The sequence below is a fragment of the Calidris pugnax genome, unplaced genomic scaffold (assembly GCF_001431845.1).
Source record: "Calidris pugnax isolate Ruff unplaced genomic scaffold, ASM143184v1 scaffold139, whole genome shotgun sequence".
Taxonomy (NCBI): domain Eukaryota; kingdom Metazoa; phylum Chordata; class Aves; order Charadriiformes; family Scolopacidae; genus Calidris; species Calidris pugnax.
In genome coordinates, this window is record NW_015090863.1 from 650,414 (window position 1) to 672,136 (window position 21,723).

General features: G+C 39.0%; 1 protein-coding gene across 6 annotated transcripts in view; it reads left to right on the plus strand.

Annotated features, from left to right (window-relative positions):
* Window positions 1-21,723, plus strand: part of GIT2 (G protein-coupled receptor kinase interacting ArfGAP 2) — a 31,720-nt gene that overhangs the window by 190 nt on the left and 9,807 nt on the right. The window contains exons 2-17 of one of the 6 annotated variants that reach the window (XM_014944814.1): window positions 3,671-3,804; window positions 4,351-4,463; window positions 5,204-5,309; window positions 5,660-5,746; window positions 5,894-6,024; window positions 7,152-7,246; window positions 8,175-8,220; window positions 8,800-8,805; window positions 9,588-9,636; window positions 10,356-10,428; window positions 10,827-10,924; window positions 11,216-11,327; window positions 11,730-11,872; window positions 12,774-12,923; window positions 16,114-16,362; window positions 17,765-17,854. In XM_014944814.1, the coding sequence (XP_014800300.1) occupies window positions 3,671-3,804; window positions 4,351-4,463; window positions 5,204-5,309; window positions 5,660-5,746; window positions 5,894-6,024; window positions 7,152-7,246; window positions 8,175-8,220; window positions 8,800-8,805; window positions 9,588-9,636; window positions 10,356-10,428; window positions 10,827-10,924; window positions 11,216-11,327; window positions 11,730-11,872; window positions 12,774-12,923; window positions 16,114-16,362; window positions 17,765-17,854 (1,682 nt within the window). Of the gene's footprint in view, window positions 1-3,670; window positions 3,805-4,350; window positions 4,464-5,203; window positions 5,310-5,659; window positions 5,747-5,893; window positions 6,025-7,151; window positions 7,247-8,174; window positions 8,221-8,799; window positions 8,806-9,584; window positions 9,637-10,355; window positions 10,429-10,826; window positions 10,925-11,215; window positions 11,328-11,729; window positions 11,873-12,773; window positions 12,924-16,113; window positions 16,363-17,764; window positions 17,855-21,723 lie in introns of all 6 variants that reach the window. The other 5 variants (XM_014944818.1, XM_014944816.1, XM_014944817.1 and 2 more) reach the window with 5 other exon arrangements.

A 21,723-nucleotide genomic window follows, 5' to 3' on the forward strand; every position in this document is an offset into this window, starting at 1 on the left:
GCTTCCCCCCCTCCCGCTTCCCCCCTCAGGCGCTGTGGGGGGGGAGGGAGCGGGCAGGTGGCGGCCCTGAGGGGCGGGAAGCGCGGGGAGCCCCCGGGACCGGCACGACTGGGGGTGTGGGGGCTCCTGTCAGCGGTCCCCGGGGTGGGGGGGAGCCCGGCGCCGCGTCCCGGAGGGGAAGGCGGTGCTCCCGGCGCTGTTCCGGGGGGTGTCACCGCCATGTAGCGGCCCTTCCTCGGTGGGGAAGCGGCTTTTGCTGGGTTTGAAGGCGTTTTCCAGCGGGTTTTGTCCGTATGGGGCCTTTTTTGTTTCCTGGAAGGTGCCGTTCCCGTCCCGAGCGGCGGTGCGCTCAGCCCTCCCCGCAGTTTGTAGTTTTTAAAGCCCCCTCTCAGCTCTAGGGCCGGGTCCAGGACTTTGGGGAAAGGCCCATGGATAAACCCTCTGGTCCTACCTAAATCCGGCTCCCCTCAGCTTTTGGAAGGTTGGCTTAAAGAGGGGGTCCTGCCATGGACCTAAAAGGTGGGAGGAGGATGTAGGTTGTGTCACCACCAAAAGGGACAGTGGCCATGTCCCTTGTGAAGATGACGATGGTTTTGGAGACATCCCTTGTTCTCAGGGCTAAGGAAAAGTAACATTTAGACTTTTAAAGTGCATGGCTCTCCCCACGGCCAGAGCTGAGTGTAGGTATCCCAGGCTTTCCCAAGAAAAGGTGTTGTGTCGGATGGGCTCAGGTTGGAATTGTCCACTGAGCAACAAACGTTGGGTGTTGACACACAGGTTGTCTCACACTGCAGATAAATTTGAGATTTTATTGAAAGAAACGTTTTTAAAAGGTCAGTTGCATCGCCTTTTCTCACCATCTCCGGTCTGGCTGTTTCTGTATTTTAAACTGCCCAGTTTAGGTGGGTGGGTATTTTTTTTTTTAACAACCCTTTATGTTTGTTGTCTTCTCAGAATTACATGTTTTTCATTGTTTGTGTTCTGTGTTGGTTCTTCCAATATAATTACTTATGTACATACTGAAACAAATTAAAATGCTGTGATAACATTCACATGGCCAGAAGGTATGTTGGGGGAGAGGGGATAATAACTTTTGTAAAGCGGGACTTCTGCTTAAAAAAAAGGTAAAATAATAAAAATCCCACACTAATGCCCAGGGAGTTATTTTTTTTGTCTTCATAGAATTTTGTTTTCACAATAAATAGAGCTTGCATATCTTAGGTAGGCAGTTGTCCCTATCTCATGCAAGGTGGCATATCTATGCTTTTAAACATCGGTGGTGTTATGACTCTGAGATAAAGTTGTTTTACCGTGTTTGTGTTCATTAAGCTTGTCAGGAGTCTGCAGTGTATCAGAATCACTATTAGGGTAATCTTATAAGCTGGCCTTTTATTTCAGTGTGTTGTGACATTATAGCATTGTCCTATATTTACTTGATCTCGGTGAAGAAATCTGCTGGCTTATCCATATATGTAAATAAATCTTAACTTAATCCTTTCTTAAATTAAAAAAAAAAAAAAATATATATATATACATCAAGCCCCTCTTTTACTTAAAACAGAGGGATTTAGTCAGAGGGGTGTTTGGGAGCTGCAAAGTGTGGGGCTGTGTCCAGAGATTGGGAGAAAATGCAGCCTTTTCACTCAAATCAGGTGAGGCAAGTGCAGGGTGCCTGACTGCTGGGGGTAATTAGTACTTGCTCCTTGTTGTTCATCTATTGATGAAGCTCATTTGTGTGGCAAAGCATAAATAGTTTTGTTTCACGTGAAGTGATTTTACATGTGCTTTTCTGGCACACTTCCTATTCTCAGGCAGGAGTTCACCGTTCACACAGTTCAGGCTTGTCTTCAGCACACGCTTCCTGTTTTGCATCACTCTGAAAACAGATTTGACCTATCTTTCTAGCTTCTCCCCTGTCGTATTTTGGTATCAGCTTAAACATATTTTGGTTGTGTCCATATTTGGATTTTTTTTTCTTTTTCTTTTACTGTCATCTTTTTTTTGTAACACACTATCCACGTTTCCAATGGTGCCAGTTTTTGACAGATTCTACAGAAACACGCTTTCATCAATGTGATTTCTTTTAAGTAGAATGTACCAGTTGTAATTACAAGCAAGGCCTCAGCTTTTATCCTTCAGAAGAATTTTAAAGCTGCGTTTCTGCTATGAAATAACCAAATAAACAGCAGCTTACTTTCTCGTGGCTAAATGGCTGTTGTTTGGGGGGGGCGGTTATTGAGATGGTAAAGAGATAAAGAAAAACAATCTCTTGATGACTGATAGTTGAAACAGTGAGGTTCACAAACAGCTGTAAGTAGTGATTGAAATGAGAAACATAATGGCTTTCAGAAGAATCCTATTAGTTTATGAATGAGCATGTGATAAGGTTGTCTGTAACGAGAAGGGACTCGACTCATTAATCTGGAAAGCTGCCTCTGGTCTTGCCTTGTTAGGTTAGCACCAAAGCATCTCATTTTTACTGTTATTTTTTTCCTTCTTAGATGTGAAAGTTGTTAAAATAATGGAATGATTTAATAAGGAGGTTGTGTGCTTGTTATTAATTTGTTTTTTAAATTTGGTTAGGGTTTGGTTGTGTTTTTTTTTTTTCCAAAACATATGTTTAATTAGGCTCTGGGCTCTGATAGTTATCATCTGTGAATAGATGCTCCCATCCCTCATGGTTCAAACAGGTTTGCCTACATTGCCTTCAGCACACACACAACATCAACTCTGCTTAAAAACCACAACTGTGATCAGATCTCATGTTTCAGGGACTCACTAAATTTATTGCATGGGTCAGAGAAGACTTTTTTATGATGCACAATTGCTTAGATGTATTCTGACAGGATGCAGGAGATCTCTCATCCGATACCAGGCTTGTGTTGTACTCACTTATTTAGCCTCAAACTCACCTCTGGATTTGAAATTAAGAATTTTCCAAGATAGAAGAGATCTTGAATTCTTTTTTTCTTTCTGCTGGGGTGTACTAGATCTGAAGATCTGTCTTGCTGCTCAGTTAATACAGGGTTCTTGGCATGTTGAGTCTCTTGTCACTGACAGAAAACCAGAGTTTCTTCTGAAGACAGAGGGAAGAGCAGCAGAGGGATTTCAGTTTAATGTCCTGTTGTGTGTATCTTCAGTTTCAATCTGATGTAACAGTCCTACCCACTTTTATACTTTGTGATGTTTGAAGCTACATAATAGCTAGTATGTGTTCTTCACTACTTCTACCTTCCATCCATTGTCTTTCTGGTTTGCTTTTAAGGTAGCTTCAGTTTGGATCTGTTCAGAGCATTTGATTTTTACTGAGCCTGTAACTTGACACATATGTATCTTGCTTTTTTTTTTTTTACTGTGACACTTTTGAGCGTTTTTATTATTTTAACATGGAAATTAAAAACATTGTAATAATATAGAACTGAAGACTGGGTAGTATGTGAAAAAGCATGACTGCTATTAGCACTTGTTTTGACTCCTACATCCCCAGTAAGCGCAAGGACTGTTATTTCCCCAGCATCCAGACTGTAACATTTACAAGCTCATATAGTGGCTCAGCAGTAAAGCTTAAGGTTGGAATGCAAGGCTCCACATTTTAGACTCAGTGTTTGGAATGCAAAGTCACCTCGCCTTAATTAATTAATGTATTCTTAATTAATGTATTCTTTTTCAGATCCTTGTTGGGCGTCTATAAACAGGGGGATTCTGATCTGTGACGAGTGCTGTAGCGTTCATCGAAGCCTGGGGCGTCATATCTCTCAAGTGAGACATCTCAAGCATACCCCATGGCCTCCAACACTGCTGCAGGTAAAAAGTAAATCTGTGTCTTCCTTCATTAAAAAGAGATATATTATTTAAAAAATATTTTTTAATGGAATTTAAATCACTAAGCTTTTGTTTGAGAGGAGCTGGGCCTTTTAAGCCTTCTTTTTCCAAGTTAGTATCCTTTTATTTCTCTTGTTTTGTCATACCAGACCACTAAAATCAGACTTGTCTATGCCTTTTTAATTTGATACCTTTGTTTTGAGAGATCACCTTCAACTTTTTCTTTCAGATTTTGCGATGCATCTGCTTCAACCTAAATTTTCAATACGTAGCAAGCCTCTGTTCTCAGTAGAGCTGCTGTTGGGAAGAGTAGAGAATTGTGAGGGGGTTCTTACTACATTTCACACTGTAGCCTCCTAGGTGTGTGTCTGGTTCTGATATCCCTGTAGATTATGGATGCTGCCCACACAGAATATGAATCTCTGTTGGCTTGCTCTCTGCTGGAAAATAATTATAGTTATTTGATTAGTCTGTGGAGTCACCAGCAACATTTCTTTACTGCCTGTTTGTCTACATTTTGGATTTCAGATGGTTGAAACGTTGTATAACAATGGTGCTAACTCCATATGGGAACATTCCTTGCTGGATCCTGCCTCTGTTATGAGTGGAAGGCGCAAAGCAAGCCCACAGGATAAAGTCCAGTAAGTGGAAAATTACAGAATTTTTATTTTTGTAGAGGTCTGATTATTTTATTCAGCCGTGACAGACGCAGCAAGGTATCCATGGGAACCAGTGTATATTTTGTTCCTGGAAGAGAACAGGAGTAAACTAGTTACTTGGTCACTTTTTCTTTTTAAACTCCCAATGGTTAATGTTTTTAAATTTATCACAAAAATGGAAATACATAGCTTGAATTCTCTGAACTACTGATTCTTGACCTCTAGCTTTGAATAGTGACGTTTACTAGTACTTGAATCAAAAACCTTTTATTTTGCAAGCCACGTGCTTCAGTTGACTCAGCGTTGCCAATGAGATTGAGTTTGGTTGATGAATTTGAAAAAAAAATTGAGAGACTATTTCTGTCACTGAATATGGTGCTTTGTTTTAAAATGTACATAACTGCACATAATAAGTATGGATCTTAAGCTGGCATCATTTTAAGTTCAATGTTTACTTCTAAGAAATACACAATCCATCCTACAGTCTGCAGATATTTTGAAGTTTGTAACAAAAGTATGCTTTGTATAGTTAGACAATCTGCACTGGGTTGTTTTTTTTTTTTAATGGAAATCTTCTTCCATGTCTAACTTTGCTGCCAGTAGCAAGCAAAGATCTAATGCCCTTTCAGTTGTGAATTTTCCTTTTTCTAGAGCATCTGTATGATTGTGAAGCACTAAAGCTTTTTTTCTTTCCCTTCTGTTGCTTGGATTTCTCTTTACAGTCCCAATAAAGCAGAATTCATTAGAGCTAAATATCAGATGTTAGCGTTTGTTCACCGCTTGCCGTGCCGTGAGGATGACAGCGTTACTGCCAAAGATCTCAGCAAGGTGAGTACGTTTCTCCTGGCAGCCTGCAGGAGCTACAACTTCAATGTAACAAAACAGTGAAATCTGACTGAATTAGATTAATTGCTTTTGGCTTGAGATAACCATTGCTGCTGTTCAGCACTATTACGTAAACAAATGCAGCTTGACTTCAACTTGAAGCCACTTAATTTTTGAGTAATGTATATGGATAGTGGATGGTTGAGAAGCATCAATTTAGGTTAAAAACCTTTACACAAACCAGCTGTAGCAAGAATTCTTGCATGTCTATCTCTAAAAGCATGGCTGAAAAAACAAATGCTGAATCACAGTTATTGCTGCTGTATTAAGTACTATTCTGCTTCTTTTTTCAGCAACTCCATTCCAGTGTGAGGACGGGGAATCTGGAGACGTGTTTGCGATTGCTCTCCTTAGGAGCTCAGGCCAACTTCTTTCATCCTGTACGAGCATTTGTTTTCTTCGTTTTGATGGACAATCAATTCTTACAGTTTGTAATAATTAATCCTGATTTCAGCTGATAACCATTATACTTCAATCTTCTGCTCATACCTCTTGATTAAGTAGATATTTTTCTTAATAACTTGTAGGAGAAAGGAAACACCCCGCTCCACGTTGCTGCTAAGGCAGGACAGACTTTACAAGCCGAATTATTAGCGGTTTATGGTGCTGATCCTGGCACGCAAGATTCCAATGGAAAAACTCCAGTTGACTATGCAAGGTAGAAGGCTCTGAAATATATGATGCTTTTAGATGTATTGCTCTTACCTATTAACTGATGTTCATGGATCACGTGATAAACCTGCTTAGATGTGTTTCTGCCCTGAAAATAATTTGATCGTTAAATGCCAATAAGTACTTTTTCCAGAAAGAGTGATGGCATAAAGAGTATAAAGAAGCATTTTCATCGTTTCGTAGCCTGACTTTTCCTGGATGCTTGAGACAATAGTTGTGATTACTTTCCTGTGAGCTACTAGATTTCATTGCAATCTGAGGAGAAGAGTTTCTGCAAGTTCAGCAAGCTGAGTAGGCTCCAGGAGTGCGGATTAACTTGGGAATTGCTGTAGGAAAGGGCCGGACTGCACAGATGGGTCAGGGAGCAGGGGCTGGAACCAGGCTCTTTAGGGGCAGTGAACTGTTAGGTGCATCCAGTCACAGAACTACACCTCAGGAAAGGCTCTGGGCTTCCCAAGAGCAGCCAACATTCACGTCAAGAAAGATTAAATGTGAATGTCTGTGCTGATCAGTTGGGCAGTAATGAGGCACTGCAAGACCTGTAGCACAGCACTGAAGATTTTTTTATGTTCATATGCACAATCAGACATTACTGATCAACCAGAAGCTGCACATTTGTGTAGATAAAACATCCTCGTTGCTCTGATTGCTTGGGAATTGAGGCCACATGTGGAGTCTGAAGACTGAATGAGTTCACTTGGCTGCAGAGCACAATATGCCAGAATATTTCTATTTCTCAGTGCTATTAGTCAAATGTGAAGTTGGGTGAGTTTGCTGCGTGAGCTCAGGAACTGTCTTAAAAATTGTAAATACCATATTCAAAATAGGCTATATAATCTGGGTTTTTTTCCCCAGCAAATCAGTAGGCAAAGGTTTTCAGAGTTTTCACTGACTCATTTTGGAAAGTTCATACAATTTTGTCTATAGTTTTTTGCTCACTGGAACATACTGTTGGAAGTCCTGCTGTGAGTCTGTGCTGTGTTGATACACTCAAATATGTGCAGTGTCGAGCAGTGGCTTGTACCAAGTCTATTTCTCTGACTTTTTAAATTTTCTGTATGTCTTAAAATGAAAGACTAATGTATCTTTTGTGTGTGTGTTTGTGTAAACCAGACAAGGTGGGCATCATGAACTGGCAGAGCGCCTGGTGGAAATTCAGTATGAGCTCACGGACAGGTTGGCTTTCTATCTCTGTGGCAGGAAACCAGGTAAGTAGAAAAAAAGAACTACACTCTGAGATCTTTTAGTGTTAATTATAGAACAATTAAACTACGGTATATAACGTTTGTGTCAGTGTTACGACACTTTTAATATGCATTTAAAATATTCTAACATCTTATAAATTATACAGGAAGAACAAAAGAAAGTATAAGATGTAAGGTTAGTTAATAGTGCATTTAAAATTCAGATAAAACTGCAGGATTTTAAGTATACCTAAATTCAAAATTAAGTTCCTTCCTGTTTTACTGCAAATATGAGTGCTATAAACAGAATACCCCTGAAAGTGTAGAGAAATCTCCACAGAAGGACCTAAATTCAAAATTAAGTTTCTTCCTGTTTTACCACAAATATGAGTGCTAGAAACAGAATACCCCTGAAAGTGTAGAGAAATCTCCACAGAAGATCAGGTTAGTACTGTTTAACATCAAGGAGTGAATTGCAGGGAAAATACAAATTTTTTGGCTGTTGAATGGTCTGCAGGAGACAGTGTACAAACTCTTCTAAGTAGTTTCTTCTCATTGAAATGCAAAACAGGGGAGTATTCAATTAAGCAGGTACCTTTTGAACACAAGCACACTTAAAAATTTGTAGCCATTAAGTGCTGAAAAGGCTGCTATGTTAGAACGTCTTTTTTAATGGAATTTTAATACAGCTGATAAGCCTTAATTAGAATCTTTGATAACACTGGGAAATTGCAGTAGGAACCTTCTTTTAAGACTTGCTGGCTTCCTGTAATTGCAAGCTGAGTAATTACATGCAAGATAAATTATTCTGTTTGCCTGTTGCATATCATCTTGGGTTTCTCGTTACTGTGTCTTTTAGCAAAACTGATTATCAGCTGTATTATATCCTGACAACATTAAAAACTATAGTGCAGTAAAACCTATTAAAGTGCAATTTTGTTTTTAATTCTAGAGCATAAAAATGGACAGCACTTTGTTATACCTCAAATGGCAGACAGGTAAGTTGCTGATTCTATGGCATGTCTGAAAACATCAAAATAAAAGACCCTAACAATAATAATAATAGTTATTATTATTATTGTTGTTATTATTAAGTTTCTTTTCCTTCCTAAAACAACTTTTAAGCTTGTTATCATTTTAACTTTTCAGTGTGTAAAGTTTCTTTTCCTTCCTAAAACAAGCTTGTTATCATTTTAACTTTTCAGTGTGTGCCTCTATCGATTGTGTAAGCTTTTTTTTTCCTAGAAAAACATTTAAACAAAATCAGAAAATTACAGAAGTTTAATGTATTTGTTAAAATGCAGGGGGAAGGTGAAATGATATTAAGGGAACACACATGGGATTCCTTGGAAACAGATTTTGTAAATAATGTGAGGACCAATTGACTTAGTTTCCTGCTGCAGCATTTTGAAACTATTATTTACAAGAAAGTTGCATTTTTCTTTGAAAGTATTTATACTTTTGATCTGAGTGCTTTTAACTTTTGGTGACGATCAATGAAACTGTATTTGTATAAAACATCAAGTATTAATCTTAAGTCCTTATTTTTCTTTTATTGCTATGCAATTGGAAATAAGACGGCTGTGAGTAAACTGCTGTTCAACTTATTGTTTGTAGAATTTCTATGAAAAAGTGTAGGAAAATAAAAATTATAGAGAGAAACTATCTAATGGTTGGTAAAATACTTAGTGTTAACATCTGTAGTTTTTTTAGCTATGCTATTGGATAAAATACTGTGTGTTTCTATTGCAAAGTGTTCTGCAGAGCAGGGTGAGTATCATTTGCCTCGTTACACAGAGAAGGAAGTTGACATACAGAGAAAAGAACTTGTTCAAAGATGCTGCTGAGATTGCAGAGCCTGCAGTACAACCTGAGAAGAGATTATTTACTAATCAGTACAAAATAATGTTAAACTTGGCCCTATTGCTGTAGCCATTTGACAGCCTGGTGGTCACCTGCCTCCAGCAGAGTCCAGTGGAACAAATCTGATGTGTTTTATATGGACTCTATTTTTGGTCAGAATTATTATATCATTCAGATTCCTTACAGAAAGCATTTTGTTGCACTGAAACTTGACTGCTTCTTGAGCTATGCAAATGCAGGTATTTATATTCCAAAGGATTTTTAAGATTCTATTGTTTTAAAATTAAGATTGTTCTTTAGAAAAGCTTAAAAATATATTAATTTATATATTAGCAATATTAGTAAGATCAATGTGTTAAAAGCTATATTAAAATAACTAAAAGATTAAGGACTTTCAATAAATGTGTCATTTTAATCATTGAACTATTGAAACTTAGAATTTGTGTTTAAACAAGCCATTAAATGCTGTAGATGTAATGATCACTTTCTGTTTTCATAGCAGTCTAGATTTATCAGAACTTGCAAAAGCAGCTAAGAAGAAGCTTCAGTCTGTAAGTAAAACCTGCAGTGTGCTGTGTGACACATCTTTGGATGTGGCAAACTCTGCACTTCATCTTTCCTGCTGGTTTCAGCTGCTATTAATTCCTGCATAAATAAATGTTAACTCTGTAACAAGTTAAAGTCTGGAGGAAAATATCAAAATAGGCAGAAATGGAGAAGCAGAGATGATGACAAATCCATGACAGAGAACAAATATGTGTTGGTTTTGTTTGGGGTAGTATCTCCAGCTCTGTTTCCCCAGTTCAGAACCTTAAACTTTGTTATTTGTCTTGTTCTCATGTATTTTATATGAATCTGTATGTTAAATTTTAGTATTTGCCTTTAACTCCCTGGAAAGCCAAAATTCATTACTGTCTACTACTTAGTTGATAATAATGCCGGCTTATTAGTTTTACTAAAGGGTTGATGACCAAATCATTGTACAAATTAGAGTGGGGATATGTTTTCTCTCTACTTAAAGCTTTCAGCTGAAGCAAATGGTATCAGAGGATGAAAATTTTGCAGTTGGGCAGAGAACAATCCTGGTGATATTCTTCTACTCAACAATGTCCATTTTTCTCTTAAGATAATACTGGGGATCCTAGAAATTCCAGCAAAGCAAGCCAGCCTGTGTAGAACTGGCATTCAAATAATAATCAATACAAACCAAACTGAGGTCTTGTTAGTTTTCATTTCTTTTGAAGCTGTAATTATTCTTTTCTACCCTTAGCTGAGCAACCACTTATTTGAAGAACTGGCCATGGATGTGTATGATGAAGTTGACCGAAGGGAAACAGATGCAGGTGAGTGAGGCTTTCTGGAATGTGTATAAAATCAATTTGAGTTGTTACATTACATACAAGATGCTAGTGCAAGCATATGCTCTGTTTAAAGTGCTTTTGTGTTCAGTAATTACTGAGAATTACTGAGTTTCTTTGTCTTGCATTGTCTGAAGGTGGCTCAGTAATTACTGAGAATGGCAGTTTCTTTGTCTTGCATTGTCTGAAGGTGGCGTTTATTGTAAAAATTCTTGTGTTTTTTGAAGTAGAGAACCCTCTGGGGAAAAAAGCTTTCCTTTGAATTGGTTGTGTTTGTGTTTGAAATTGTGGTCTTTTATTCTTTGACAAGAAACAATGTTAAATAGTACAGGAAGATTATTCCCTCTTTTTTTTTTTTTTTTGTTTTCCTCTTCCCTGAGCAGTTTGGCTGGCTACTCAGAATCACAGTACGCTTGTGACAGAGACCACAGTCGTCCCTTTTCTTCCCGTAAATCCTGAATATTCCTCAACCAGGAATCAGGTATGGAGCTGCCTTAATACTGTAAAACTATTTTTATTCAATATTCGAAGTAATATTACTTTACTTCATTACTGTAGAAGAGTTGCATCTACTTGTAAAGCGGTTAAAATAGTTTCACAATTCCCCTGCCCTGGAGTGTGCAGCTGGATAATTTAAATCACACTTTTTTTGCAGTAAATGTAATTGAGCAATCAACTCACTGTAGGTGCTATAGCCTTAGTCTTACCTGGGAACTCTGCTGTTCATCTAATACGTGATGTACTTCTTTTTCTGCATTATTCTCTAATTCAGGGAAGACAAAAACTGGCTCGATTCAATGCCCATGAATTTGCTACACTAGTTATAGATATTTTAAGTGACGCCAAACGAAGACAACAGGGGAACCCCCTCGCTGGCTCAAAAGGTGAGTGTGATTCTGGTTGTGGGCTCTCTTCAGTAGTTTAATCAACACCATAGCCTCATATAGGAGCACTAGATTAATGAAGAAAGGGATTTATGCTCTTTTTATAAATGATAAGAACTAAATCATGTGGATAGCAGGTTGTTGACAGCATGCATTAGACCACCAAAATAATACCCAAGTTTGGCATTTTGGACAGTAATAATCTAAACCCATTAGGTGGACCTAAATTAACTTTTTTGAACTGGGCTACTCAAATGATACTTTATGATGGCATGTCTTGTATTGTCTCTCTGAAGATCTTTTCTGATTATATTTGTTTTTGAAAATACTTTAAAGTATGCGCTTCCATTTTTTTCTCCAAATTTACTAGTACATTTTTAAATGGTGTGCATTGATCTACAGATAATGTGGAACTGATACTCAAATCAATCAGCAATCAACATAGTAGTGAAAGTCAGGATAATGACCAGCCTGATTATGACAGTGTTGCTTCAGATGAAGATACAGATCTCGAAACGAATGCAGCTAAATCAAACAGGCAGAAGGTAGGTTTGAGGTATTTATACACACACCAAATTTTATTCAGAAAGGTAATCTGCAGTGACTTTTTCCCCTTGTGAGGGGATTTAACATGCAGAAATGATCAGAAAATTACTATTTCAGTTCATTTTCAAATTCATTTCAGAATCATGCCTCAGTCTATGAATTCCAACAAAATAAAAAATTGTGATTTAAGGAATTTTTATTGTAAATAAAATGTTGCTCTAGAAAAGTACTGTGCACCACTGCATGTCTGTAGTTCAGATATAGATCTAATGGCACAGATGAAATAACTGGATCCAAAAGTTGTGACTTTAAGGAATTATTGTAAATAAAATGTTCCTCTAGAAAAGTAACGTGCACCACCGCATGTATTTAGTTCAGATATGGATCTAATGGCACAGATGAAATAACTGGATCTACCAAAAACACTCTTAATCAGTGATTCTGTGGTATTTCACAAACATATACAGCTTCCTACTTAAGAAATATTTACTGCAGACCAATCGTGACTGAGTGTTTTAAACCATTCCTGAAAATAATGCAGAATGGTAAAAAAGCAGCTGTAAACCTAGTAGTTCTAGTTTAATCTGCTGTGGTAACATGCTCACTGGATATTTGGTAATCTGTCTTTTAAGACTTTCCAGTTCTTTATTGCATATTTTAAAACAAATCCCTATGGAGTATTGTGTCACAAAGGCTGAGATAAATGTGCATAGAGAAGCTGAGTTGATTGACATCAAATTTCTTTTATACTGGACTAAAATTAATTTACTGAATGGATCTTATTAATTTGAACTTAATTTGAACCATGATTCCTTTAAAGTGAGTAAAATCTCATTGTCTTATCTTCTTTTGGTAATCTGTTTCTCAGTGGTGTAAGTATTGATCTCTTACTATTTATAGAGCCTGGATTCAGACCTGTCAGATGGACCAGTGACAGCCCAAGAGTATATGCAAGTTAAAAATGCTTTGGTGGCTTCTGAGGTGAAGATTCAGCAGTTAATGAAAGTGAACATCAACCTGAGTGATGAGCTGAGAGTCATGCAGAAAAAGGTAACAGGCCCAATTGTGCAGCCCCTTCATCTCTTGATGTATTTTAAGCTGACCAGAATAAAACTCCTGAAACTGAAGATGCAGTAGCTCAATATAGGATAGTGAGAAAATTGGTTTTAAAATGGAGCTGCTTTGGAATCAGGTGGGAGGCTATAAATGTACCCGTGCAGCATATGCTTTGAATGTTGTTTTTTTTGTAGGGGTGATGATCATCTGCTTAGTTTGCTTGGATCTAAGTTTCCCAAGTGACAAGACAGTTGTATAACTATTGTGTGGTTTTGCTTTCTTGCTTCAAGATAAGCAGTTTTCAACAATGAGGAAGTAAGTGATAGCACACGTTTTATCTGTGTGCACACATCTATATAATGTACTTCCAACTTCTCAAATATGTCGGTTTTTTTCAACCTATCTGGATTGAAGGGAAATAAAAATCCTAATCCTGTTTGGCAGTAGAAAATAATCAGAAAAGTGGCAATACAGTATCACGTTTTTGTATACCAGGAGGGCAAGATTTATTTGTGTTTGAAGCTGTGGGAGAAAGCACTTAAAAGGTTATAGTGATAAATACAATTACTGCTTTAAACCTTCAGTGTGGGTTTTTTCTAGAGGAGGATGAGGTAGAGGTATCTCATTTACAATGTGAGTTACTATGTATAGATAGTCTTATACAGGCAGAAAACTGAACGCTTTTTGCTAAAGTCCTGAATTTAAAGCTCTAAAAACCCAGTTTGGAAACCAGACATTTTAATCCTTACGTAAACAAATCAACGATCTGTTGAATGCTTTGCTGGTGTTCTGGTAAATAGAGAATTTTTGGGGATAAATGAGGGTTTCTATCGGTATTGAGTTCACTGTCCTGCCTGTCATGCTAGCCTGGAAAGGGCCGGCTGCTTCCTCAAACAAATACCTTTATCTAGTGTTAGAAATCCTGCTTTCCAAATAATTACAATACTGCAAGACTTGGAGTATGTGCTGCAGAAAGCTCTCTCCCTGTAGAGACACTTGCTGAAGCTCCTGCAGAGGTGAACCTGTGCTGAGAGCTTGTTTCCCTGTTTTTTTGGGGGCAAAGAGGCTGATGCCTTGGAGAGTGGTGGGAACTGGTGAGCTCTTCACATCTGAGGCCAAGCTTATTCTGCAGATTCAAATATCTTTGTCTGTTGATTGCCATTCTTCTGTTACAATTGTGTTCAGCTTTTCAGACCTCTTGGAATGGTGAATACTGAGAGGAACCTAAGAGATCTCAAGGTGTTTCCTTGGTCTTTTAACAGCTTCTACTGGTTAGCATTTCTCTGCATCAGTTGAATTACCTTATATTGAGTTTCTTTAAACAGATACAGTCTATTTAGGGCTAAAAATAATCTTTAGGGCCTATGAATGAATGAGACTTCAGTATATTTATGTGGCGTAGCAGAAGAGAGATCATTGCTGTGCTGCAGTTGAACCTGTTTTGAGAGATGGCATAGCCAGGGCTCACTTGAAGATGAGTTGCAGTAATTTTACATCCTGGTGGTGTATGTAGCTCTGGGGCTTCTTTAATTTAGTGTTTGGTGGCTCTGGGTTGGTGAAGAATCGTTATAACCGTGTGTCATTGCAGAAACAGGGTGGGAGGAAGGGGTAATGCCTGTCTTCACTCCAAGCTACTGGGGACTTCAGTGCAAAATGGGAATTCTCTACTGGGTTATTTGTGGCAAGACACCACTAAATTTGGACTACTTCAGCAGTTCTAATGCAATAGATGCCATTCAAGAGTCTCTCTTTTTTTAATCTTTTTTTTTTCGGTATTTTCTAAGTAAAGGCTTAGAAGGTCATAAACTGAAAAACCCTGTTCGCTTTATCACCTAATTAGCCAACTGTGTATCTAATCTTTTGCATGGCAATTACTAGGCAAAAGATGCTAATTAAAGGAGAGGTAAGGCTAGGCTTGATGAATGACACTTTAGAGTAGATTCTTCCTAAACAAAAATGAAAATACATCTTTTACTTTAATGGCCATTCTAATGGAAAAAGGTATTGTTTTTTAATGCCTATGGATTTTTTTAGGTGCTTATAGGCGGTTAAAAGTTTGGTCTGACATTAGCTGTTGGCTAAAACTGCACCAAAAGCACTTTTATAAAACCTGGAAGAAGTTTGGAAGGAGGAGACTATAAAGTTGACCTATTTAATTACCCTTAATGTCAAACTTTAAATGGGTAGCTCGGCTCCTGGCTGGTCCTCAGATCTTAAGATTTGATGGATCTTACTACAGAGCACACAGAAAGCGGGGAGAAAAAAGCACAAATTATCTTGATAGAAATCTGTGCATTCGATTTAGAGTTCTGGGAAGTGCTCTAGGCAAAATAGGATTTTCTTGATAGAGGTAGTGTTCTTGAAGGTTCATATGATGCAAAGTAAATACAAGTAGTAAATATGCAATTTCCTGTTTAAAAGGCCATCAGCTGTTTGAAATATACTCAGTTATTGTTAGAGAATTGCTGATACTGACCTTTTTTTTACATCTTTTCTTTATGATGTGTTAATATAGCAAACTTACTCCAAGTAACTCCACCAAAAAAAAATGAGAATTGTTGCATTTTTACTATCCATCAAATACATAACAATAAAAAGCTTTGAAATTATTTCTTGTTGGCTTCTTAGAAAGCAGTAACTGATACTTGTTTTTCATAAGCTAAACTCTCTTCTTGCTTTGCAGAGCAAGCTCTAGTTTTCTTTGCGCTGCCTCTGGTGTCTGTGCTGTAGTTGTGGCATTTTCAGATTTCATAGGCCTTATGTTAAAATCCTCTTTTAAGCTCTTGTATTGACTGCTGAAATAGATCATTTTGCTTGAAAAACTTCAGTTGGCAGCCCTTCTCCTCACAACCTCGTTATCTTAATACAATTGATGTGCCAGTACAGCCAGGCTGGAAGAAATGGGTTGTGTGTTTGACTAAAACAGCCAATTTTAAGATCTAATTTAGCTTGCATCCCAGCAAAAAGTGCTGAAAATCGGCACATAAATACTTCCAGATCTGGAACGTAGATGTTTCTATGCTTATGTTAAGCAAGTCAAAGAGATTTTGAAAAAGAAGTCAAACCCCAGCTACTAGTAACTGGATTTACTAGTAAAGCCAACAAGCGTGTATTGTGTAGTCAGTTTGCTTTTGACGCTTGCTATTAGAACAAACAAAGTCCCACTGCTCAACGTTTCTTTCAGCTTCAAACGCTACAGAGTGAAAATACCAACCTCAGAAGACAGGCCACAACCAATATATATCAGGTCCAAACTGGTTCTGAGTACACAGACCCCACCACCAATTCTTCTTTAAAGCGGCGACCGTCTGCACGGGGTAGCAGGCCCATGTCCATGTATGAGACCGGCTCAGGTCAGAAACCCTACCTCCCCCTGGGAGAGGTCCCATACCCAGAAGAAAGCATTACACGACTCCAGCCTTTCCCTCCACATGTAAGTAAAACCACTGATGCTTCTGCATTTCTTCTTACCTTCAGCTTTTCTCTTCTCTTCCAACTATGCTCGTTTTACCAAAGCTGCTCAACTGTCTGCTTCAGAGTGAATTTGAACTGGAAGAATTGTTAATGTTTGCTGTATTAACATGTCTGCAGGAGCTTGAAAAGTACTCGAAAAGTAAAAGCTATAACAATTCTGGAATATGTAAACTGGAGCTTTTGGCTTCTGCTCAGCTGTTTCTTTTCACCACAATATATATGCCAAATACCAATGGGTGGCTGTTTGAAAACCAGGAGGGGGGAAAAAAGTAGTATTCCAAGAAGGTAGGTAAAGTTCATGGATTTCTTTCTTGAGGTATATAGGCATGTGCCAATTTATGGAACTGAAGAACCACCTTTCAGAAATGAAATGGAAGCTAACTTTTTCATTAAGCCACCTATTTCTTATTCTGATTTTGGAACTGCAGGCTGAAGATGGTTGAGATCTGTTAGTTGAACAAATTCTTCTGGTTTAGTATTTCCCCATATGATACACTAATAGTGGAGAGGGAATCCTGCATTAGGCACAAGGATTCTCCACTGACACGTTCACACTTTAGACAAGTGACCCAACACACACTAGTGCTTATTAAAGTTAATTTTTTTATTGCATCTCTTTAGATTGCCCTGTGGGCAGGAATATGGGATGATATTTTATTTAGGCACGTGTTTAACATTTGTGGATTTGTTTAAATATGTTTCCCTGTTAGCAGCAGTATCTTGTATTTCCTTCCAGATAAACAGTTAAGCCCTTTAAAAGATATTTGGAAGTTAATGGGGTTTTTGTCTGGTGTGAGGAAGGGCAAATGTTCCATGCACATTCCAAAGAAGACAGTTGAGTTCACCAGGGAGTCAGTACAGAAATGCATATGCTGGGCTTTTCTCTGCCTTCAGTTAAATTAACAAGAACTTTAAGCTGTGAAATCTGGATCATTTTAAATGATATTGGCATGTTGATATAAAGGCAGTTCTGGCAGCAAGAAATGTCAGAATTCTTCTGCATGTGGCAATGTTTTCAAAACATGACAATGCTTTCTGTAAGTATTTTGGATTGAAATTTGAATAGAAGTAGCGGTTCTGAAGCACTGATTTGTTTTGTGGGGTTAGTTAATTTCCTATTTTGGTGAATGTGTTTTATTCTCTGTGGAATTTAGGACCTCTGGAATATCAATATTAGAATTAACAAGAAGTCAATTGTATTGAAAGAATTAAGTTTCACTCAGGCTTAGCTGAATTCTCCGAATCATTCTTGCTTTATGTCACCTCCATGGTTTTAAGAATGTTCCTTTATTTTCAGTTAAGAATTTATTTGTGTTTTGTTTTTGGTTTTTCCCGAGTGTTTTTCTTTTTCCCATTTTTAGATCGGGAGGAGTGCGTTTGTGACCTCCTCTTCATCTCTACCTTCCTTCCCCTCCACGCTTTCCTGGTCAAGGGATGAAAGCACACGAAGGGTTAAGTACCTTCCTGATTGGTCTTTTACCTGGAGGAGGTGGCCCATCTCCCTAGAAGCCATCCTGCCTCTTGTCTTCTCCCCTTTGGTGCTGGCTGGCCTTCATGCTTGCATGAATGGTGTTTCATCACTTTCCGTTCCTTCCGCCACGCGCTGTGGATCCTTGCCTCTCTCTAACTTCACAACGGCTGAAATCTTGAGCGTTTAACACCGTGCACAGTTACTCCAGATCACTTGCTCAACCCCGTAACACTGAAAACAGCCAGAAGACAAGTTGGTTGCTGTTTGGGGAGTAATTTGGCAGGCGGTCGCTGATATTTCATAAGCTGATACGTAATTCTTCCTACTGACTAAAATGCACTGCATGAGGCGTATGGAGCTCTCTGGGTCCTAGCTTTAAAGCCTGCTTTCTCTGAGGGCTGTCAGTTTGCACCAATCCAAAGTGGTACTGGTTAACTGTTTATCTTACAGACGTTCATTAGTTTGTTTGAAGTGAGTTATTTATGCACCCAAACACATACCCATTGGTATTGCTCCCTGATACACTGAGTGTCAGCCGGCCTGCTTTCTGCTGACCTTCATAGAGGAAAGGCTGAATGGGGATGGGAATTGTTTTTAGCAAGACTCCTTTAAGGGCAAGATTAAAGGCACAGAGAGCTATGAATGAAGCTTACAACAGTGTTCCGTCAGATTCTACAAAACTCTGTTCTTAAGTTTTTTGTTGACAATGGTACTGACAAGAAAAAAATTGCAGCATTTCCAAGAAACATTTAATACGTTCTATAAGCTTATGTTATTCCAAAGACACTGGCTTTGCTGTGGCCTTATACGTGAGCTATTAGCTATTTGAAGAAGCCTCGTCCAGCTTCTTAATTATATTTTTTTAAACACTGTTCTCCTTTTGTAGTGGAACACTTAAATCCAGTTTTACTCAAATTCATTTGCTAGAAGGGAACATAAAATGCCACCTTGCAAGAGGACACATTTAGTAAGGCAAGCTGTTTGACACACCAGTCTGTCCCTGACAGCTTCTTTTTAGACTAGGTTTTATTTGGGATCCTTGAACTAATCCTTGAATTAATTGCAAGTTACATCTTCAAAAGAAGGGAAAAGCACTGGGCATTTGCAGCTGTAGAATAACACTCATTTTTGGCTGTGAAGGGGCTGTGACTGAAGTCATGGTCCCTGAGCAGGCCCATCTTAACGTGTCACAGACTAATGAATGCTGAAGATGAACAACCCACAGCTTTTACACCGCTCTTGGACCAGCCTGAGCTACCAGCTTGCACTGCTTGCAGAAAGAACCCTCCCTCAGCAGAATGAGTTGATTACATTTCAAGGTCTTGCTCTGACTAAACCTCTTTAACTTTGAAGCAAATATCGATACGAGGGCCCTTGGGCTGGTTTTAGATGTTTACGTCACATTTCTTAGAAAATAATGAGTAGCTCATATCCTTTATGTTGTATCATGTGTTCAAGATTTAGGCTTTGCTTATTTCTGTGTTAAAACAGGACTTTCTGAAAGAGAAGAGAGATAAGTATTTGTATTTCTTTGTAAGGCTTAACTGGTTGTGGAAAGATCTTTCAAGAAAAGCTCTCTCTTCTTGCTCTGCCTTTTCTGTGTGGTTAACGTAATTAAATCAGTACCATCTCATTCTGTTTCTTGGGGAAGCATTGCAGAGTCTCTAATCAAATTTTACTATACAGTACTAAATTATTCAAAAAAACAAGTTTATGGGTTTAGATGTTGAATGGTCATACTTTGGCCTTTCTGCCAGGATAAAGAACCTTCTTTTTAAATTCTTGTGTCCCCATTTTATTTTTACTGTATAGAGTTTGGACACGTCAGTTGAGGAAAATACTAGATTTGTCAAGTAGGGCTGGTTGATAAAACTTACAAGGGAATGTCCTGCTTGGTCAAATGCAAATCTAGGTTTGGCTGGAGCTGGTATCAGTACTGTGTAGTACTAAAAACTTGCAGAGGTTTTGTTTGGTTTTGTTTTACACTGTTTCCATAATACCCTGTTCTTGTAATTCATTGCTGTCATCTGCATTCCTGACCATAGTGCAGAGCTTTGCCACTAATCTTATTGTTCTCCTCTATACGTCGGGGAGAGGTGAAACTTGCAGAGGTTTTGTTTGTTTTTATTTTACACTGTTTCCATAATATCCTGTTAATATCCTTGTATCCTTGTAATTCATTGCTGTCATCTGTATTCCTGACCACAGTGCAGAGCTTTGCCACTAATTGTATTGTTCTCCTCTATACGTCGGGGAGAGGTCAGACTCTACATGTAATAGTTTCATATCTTCAAAATATGTCACTTTTACAATTGATCTTTACAAGCTATCCTGAGAGGTGAGCATTCAAAAAATGCTTGTTTATTCCTTCTGTGCAGAGTGACTTCAAAATGGGTGGGAATTGTTCATACTCAAGGTGCTTCAGAGTTAAGAGTTGTTGGTTTTAACATCAGATGAGTGCTTAACAATCGTACTGGATCTTAATGAAACTGATTCCTAGTCACGTTTTTGGTCTGTCCTTGAGGTAGAAGTATTATTTACTTATGTATGGATCAGGAATGTAAATTGAAGGTGTCCCTTAGAGTCAAACACTTGAGACTCCCTCATTGTGACTTCAGACTTCCCATAGAGCTCCAAGCCTGGTTCTTCAACGGAGATTGCGAAGGACCCTGTTACGTGAGCAGTGTCTGTGACTGAGGCAGGAGCTGATGCCAGAGCTGATCTGGATGTACAGTGACACTGATGTATCGCTGTAGGAGGCACTTCTGATGAGCTTTGCAATTTTTAAGCCTAGAGTAGGTGGATGCGTGGAGATCCTGGGCTCTGGCTTAGAATGGGAGTGTGCTTTGGGGGCTTCAGACTGCAAAACCTTATGAACTGCAGAGATTGGCCTGACAGTAGGTATTCATAGCAAAAACCTCCAATATGTTGCACTGCCTGGGCAGAAACTATCCAAGAAGGCTAAACCAGGTTAGAGAAGGGAGCCTAGCACTCTGTACTGACAGAGGGGGCTGTATGTATGGTAGGATCTGCATGGAGGGCACTCGAGCTGTCATGGTAGAAGTATGCTTATTTATGTCAGCAGCCCTCTGAGAGGGTAAAAAAAAAAGTTGAAAATGAGTTTAGGGAAAAAAAACCTGAGCATCATCTTTGCCCATGGACTGGGAGGTGCAGAACTGGTCTGTATGGAAGTAGGAGGTGGTGAGTGTTCTGCCATCGCACCTGGGAGGAAGCACATGTGCTCAGAGACAGGGAACGGGCAGCACTCTGGTTCCCAGTGTGGACACGGTCACTGTGTGTCTCCCCAGGGAATGCCACGTGAAAGGGAGAGTGGGAAAATACTGAGCCTCTGACTCTGTTTATGGCCTCCACTCTCTGGAGCAGCACTCTGCAGCTGGGCCTTTCCGTACTCGATCCAGCCTCTGCTCTGCAGTGGGTCTCCACACTTGGTCTGGGCTCCCTCACTTGGTTCAGCCTTCAACTCTTGTCTTCGGCCTTCCCTCTGCCATGGTCCTCACTTTCTTTGTGTGCCTCCCAGTCTGGGTTTGGCTTCCTACTCTGTGGTCCTACCTCCATTCCGAGGTCAGAGGCACAGGTTCATTCAGTTCACCCTCCTACTCCAAGTTTGGACTCCCACTCAGCTGTGGGCATTCGCTCTTGGTTTGGCCTCTGAGCTCATTTTGGTATCCAACTTCATTCATCCTTTACTCTGGGTTCAGAATCCTGGTTGGATCAGCCTCCTACTTTGCAGTGGGCCTTCCATGCATGATCTCGCCTCCACTTTGTGTGTCCCTACAACCCGTGGTCCAGCCTTCACTTCTTTCTGTGCCTCCAGTTCTTGCTCTGGCC